Source organism: Cucurbita pepo, chromosome LG14, assembly GCF_002806865.2.
Source record: "Cucurbita pepo subsp. pepo cultivar mu-cu-16 chromosome LG14, ASM280686v2, whole genome shotgun sequence".
NCBI lineage: Eukaryota > Viridiplantae > Streptophyta > Magnoliopsida > Cucurbitales > Cucurbitaceae > Cucurbita > Cucurbita pepo.
This window is the reverse complement of record NC_036651.1, coordinates 26,588-31,577: the sequence shown is the minus strand read 5'-3', so window position 1 is coordinate 31,577 and position 4,990 is coordinate 26,588. Positions and strand designations below refer to the sequence as shown.

At 33.3% G+C, this 4,990-nt stretch overlaps 1 protein-coding gene across 1 annotated transcript in view; it reads left to right on the top strand.

The window, feature by feature from the left end:
* The window catches only part of LOC111810138 (endonuclease MutS2), a 23,955-nt gene that overhangs the window by 16,480 nt on the left and 2,485 nt on the right, over window positions 1–4,990 (top strand). The window contains exons 14-16 of the mRNA XM_023696723.1: window positions 2,382–2,429; window positions 2,545–2,675; window positions 2,986–3,068. Coding sequence (XP_023552491.1) covers window positions 2,382–2,429; window positions 2,545–2,675; window positions 2,986–3,068 — 262 coding nt within the window. The remainder of the gene's footprint in view (window positions 1–2,381; window positions 2,430–2,544; window positions 2,676–2,985; window positions 3,069–4,990) is intronic.

Here is a 4,990-nt window from a genome sequence, read left to right as displayed (position 1 = left end):
TTTTTTTTTTTTTTTTTTTTTTTTTTTTTTTTTTTTTTTTTTTTTTTTTTTTTAACAAGAAACGAACTTTTCATTAATAGATGAGAGTAATATAAAAGTAAAAGGATACAATTACTCAAAGGGAGTGAAAAAGAAGGGTGGGGGGAGTACCATTGATTCCTGAACAAAACCAGCAAAAAGGAAAAAAGAAAACAAAAAAAACCAATAACAAACCCCAGCCTGCAAATATCAGCCTAAAACAAGATTCAAATGGAAAGCCTGCCTGCAAACATCATCAACACTCGAGTAGAGCAACATGAGAACCCTGTGATCCCACAAAATAGCTCCTCCATAATTACACTAATCCTTAAACCTAATTTCATAGAGAATGATTCAAAATTCTTCAAAGTAACGCTGAGGATCTCCTTTCTCTGAGGCAATAGAGGGAGGAGAAAGAAGTTCACTACCTTTAAGATGAACCTTAGATTACCAAACTCAATGTGTTCAAAACGGGATTGCTCATTATTAAAAGGGCGACATCAACCACCTCCAAAAGACTCTTCATCAACTCTCAAGCTTGAATCATCATCATACAAACGAGTTCAGAAGCAAAATTATGAACACCACCATCATCCTCTTCAAAAATCTCATCAGCACCCTTATCCAAAGGTTTTTGAATGGAGTTATCATATATGAAAGCTGAAGATCAAGAAAGTAAAACTTTTTTTTTTTTTTTGGTAGACATGGGGCTTTTATTGAAAAAAAGAAAAGAAAAAAAAAAACGAAGGCATAAAAAGCAAGCTCACAAAAATGGAGTCCAAACACTAACTACAGAAAAAGAGCTCAAATCCCAAGAGTATCATATCAAGTTCATAAGTACAGAATGGTTGGATAACGGACACTCATAAGGACACATTAAACGTAGCTACCTCCCAAACCTCCTTCCAGAATCTCTCAACCTCCCAAAAAGTTATGCTATTTCTCTCGAACCAAAAACCTCACTGCACAACAAAGAAACATTTCAGCCACAAAATTTACCCTTATTCCTAAACAGGGGATTGAGGAGCACCACCACGATGCTATCACTGCAACCTATGCCTTGAATCAAACATAAACCAAACGATCGCAAGTATTTGCCCCCATGGGAAATAAGCTAACTGGCACCCCATAACAAGTGGTCTAAATAATCGTCTGCCTCCTCCTGCAAGTACTTGCACCACTGCAAACCAAGCACAAAAGAAGATGATCTCTTACATGGTCCAATGTATTAATTCTTCCAAGTAAAATTTACCACAGAAAATTTGACTTTCTTAGAACTTCTAATCTTCCAAATAGAGTAGATGAGAAGGCTGAGACAAGTTCAAATAAAACCCTCATTTTTGCTAGAGTTCCTAATAGGTGACCTATGTGGATGACATTTATATTTTTCTCAATCAACAAATTTATTGATCAAACGAATAGTGAATTAGGCTTTTGACTTTGCTTGGAATCTTCCATGTGATTGTTGTATATTATTGTAACAAGAAATGAAAAGAGACTAGCGTTCCAGAAATGCCAACAAAAGATTCTCTGATACTAATTAGAGGAAAAAGGGAAGTTGAATGTATCGAAAGAGAGTAATTTTCATTCTCAGTCAAATATCCAAAATTATAGGAAGAACGGAAGTTCTATGGATTAATGATGTCCATAAAAATTGTTGAAGTATTGATATATGTACTTTTACTCCTTTTCTGAATTATTTTATCTTTATTTAGTTTAGATACAATGTATTTTTTCCATTGTATTATATCTTCTTGTAATTTGGGTTAATTGGTGACTTAACATGGCTTTTGGTTTGATCAGTGATGTAACATAGTATTAAAGCAGGAGATCTTGTGTTCAAACTCTTGTAATGTCATTTTCTTCTCAATTAATATTGAATTCCACTTGTTCGGCGTTTTACCAATTTCTAAGCCCACAAGTGTAAGGAAGTCTTGAAGTATTTATATAACTAAATCGACTTGTAGAGTTTTCTACAAATTTTCAAATCCACAAGTGTGGGAGAGTGTTGATGTATTTACGTAATTAAATTTACCTTAACTCACTAGCTTAAACTTTTGGATTAATTGTTGATTATTAAAAAACATGACAGAAGACTTGGAAGAAGAGGGGCTGAAGAGTTTTTTTTTTTGGTTTGAAAAAATGAGTCCCATAATAGATTATTTTGAGATAAACTGCATGTCAGGACCTTTTTATGGTCTACATCATAGAGGAACTTTCAAACTTTTGAGTCTATTAGAATTTTTTTTGTCAGCAAGGCATTAAATATATTCTATCCTCTATAATGGAAATTGTTTTATACTCATGTATTCAGATTGTCTGATACTTTTTCTTCATATGATTACTTTTCATACATATGACAGGAGATACAGTCAGTTTCAACTAGTCAGTCGTTGGTACTACTGGATGAAGTGAGTATATTACTTGGTTCGGGAACAGAGAAAAACCATCATCAATTTAAAGGAAAAGAAAAGAAAAGAAAAAACAATTAACGATCGATTTTAGTCTAGTTGTTTTGCATGGTAGGTTGGTGCAGGGACCAATCCTCTGGAGGGAGCCGCACTTGGGATGTCACTGCTGGAATCTTTTGCTAAATGTGGAGCTGCATTGACAATCGCAACTACACATCATGGAGAACTTAAAACCCTAAAATATAGGTACAGTAAGCAAATTATAGATAAGATTTGAAAACAATGACAGGTTCTTTCTTTTCTGGTCTGTTCTTTCTTTGAATTCAATAATGACAGGTTTGGGTTGCTCGACTTTTTGAACTTTATAATATGAACCTTGTTTAGAAAATAATAGTAATAAATCAAAGATTCTTTTGAATATATATGCTTTTTTAATCTTTTTATTTTTTTTTTTATTTTTTTTTTTATGTTAATCATCGAATAAAGAGCCTTAGAAAGTCTATTTTTTTCTTGCTCAAAGATCTTTGATTCATGGCTATGAGGCTTTTCTCTACAGCAATGAGGTCTTTGAAAACGCGTGTATGGAATTTGATGAGGTGAACCTAAAGCCAACCTACAAGATTCTCTGGGGAGTACCAGGTTCTCACTATCGAAACATGATTACCATTTAGTCCCTTCACATTTCATCCATTTCCAAATTGTTAGTTACTTTTATTATTCCGTTTTGAATAAGAGAAACATTAATTTTCATTTATTATTCAGTAATCTCTAGGGACATTTAGTATGCAAAGATGAGAATGTGATGCCTAAGAACATGACAATTGTGCTCGGTAAATGGAAATGAGATCTGTAAAATGTGATGTAGATTTTTATTTTTTACTTTATAAAAGTCTAATATTATTTATTAGAAGTGAATTGATTGTATTAAATTTCAATAAAGAATTCCAAAGGAGTTACTAGCATTCTTTTTATATGCTTGTTAAATTAAATTTATTTATAATGTTTTGTTTGATAAACTACTTAATCATATATTAACAAACTATTTTAACTTACAAAGAATTCTTAAAATTATAGAAATTTAAAGAAAGTAATTAATTCTTAAGTTAATTATGTTTGGTATGTTTAGGATGTCAATGTCTAATTGTAGAGAAGAGAGGTCCGTTGGAGAAAAGGGGAAATTTTGGCTAGACCCTTTCGATCTTGCAAAATTCAGGGCCTCTCAATGATAACCGAGTTTGAAGATTTGTTTCTCCTCGCTTGATTACTCAATGGAATGTCCCTTATAACATATTGTAACCCATATAATTTTTATTGCTGATGTGTCTCTCTTCTCTTCCTAGGTTTATTAAAAGTGTAAATGGAAGTATATGAGATAATGAGATGCCAAAAACGTTGGTCTCGAGATGGTTGGTTATTGGACTGTATTGTTTGGCCTCCTTCTGGAGGTAGAAAGATTAGCAGTTTCTGAACAGTTACCTCATTCATTTTGGGAAATAAAAGAAAAGAGAGTGGTGAAAGGAGATCGGAATTCTGGTAATGTCTAGGCTGTTTGTTCATGATGATTGGATGGATATCAAGAAGAATATAGAGGATCTCTGTGAGCTTCTTTGCTGATAATTCATTTATGGGTGATAAAGCCTTATTAAAGATGCAAAATGGGAGTAGTGATATTGGAAAATTTTGGTTCTTTTCATGGGATATGGTGGTTGGGTGGAGACTTTGGACTTACCTTTGAATTATTGGACTCGTGGTTGCTTTGAACCCATTGGATGTCATTTTGGAGGCCTTGTCAGTGTATCTTTTTCATCCTTAAATAGACTGAATTGCGGCTCAGCCAAAATTCGGTTTAAAATGCATTTGTTGTTTTGTTTCAGCCGTAATTGAAATTGAAGACAGATTGTTAGTGAGGGTTTGTTTATAGCTTCATCCACATTCTAATCGTTTTGCATCCACATTCTAACCCGTAAATTTCCATTTGGGTGCTATTAGTGTAATGGTCGCAATAGCATTGACACCTTATGGAAAATAATGGAAAATGGAGGACTATAGCTAGTATTTATGATAGCGTGGAAGTTTGAAAGCAAATGGTTTTCTTCTTCTTTGAAGTGTTTTCTTAGTTTGCTGTTGGTGGCTTATAAGCTAATTGGCAAGGAACAAACCAAATCTCCCCACTTACCCCAGTAAACCATCAGATGATTTGGTGGGATTAAAATCAAGATGATAGACAAGGGTGTAAAGGATAAACAAGAAACATGTGCAGTTATTCACTCAATAGATCATTCTCATTTGAGCAGTGGAATTAATCATTAGTTTATGTTTAATCTTTTTCTCTCTTTTTTTCTTTTTTTCAATTAGAAACTGAGGAGAAGATATCATTTAAGGAAAAAGAAATCAAAAGACTGGAGTTTTAAGAATATCTTCAGCCGGTTTGTAACATAAAAAACGAACAGTTACCAAAAAAGAAATAGAAAAACTTTGGTCTAGGAGCCAAAAAGACAAAAAGAACCCAATATCATCCCACAAATAATCCTACGATACTTTTTTTTTCTTTTGGGGGGGGG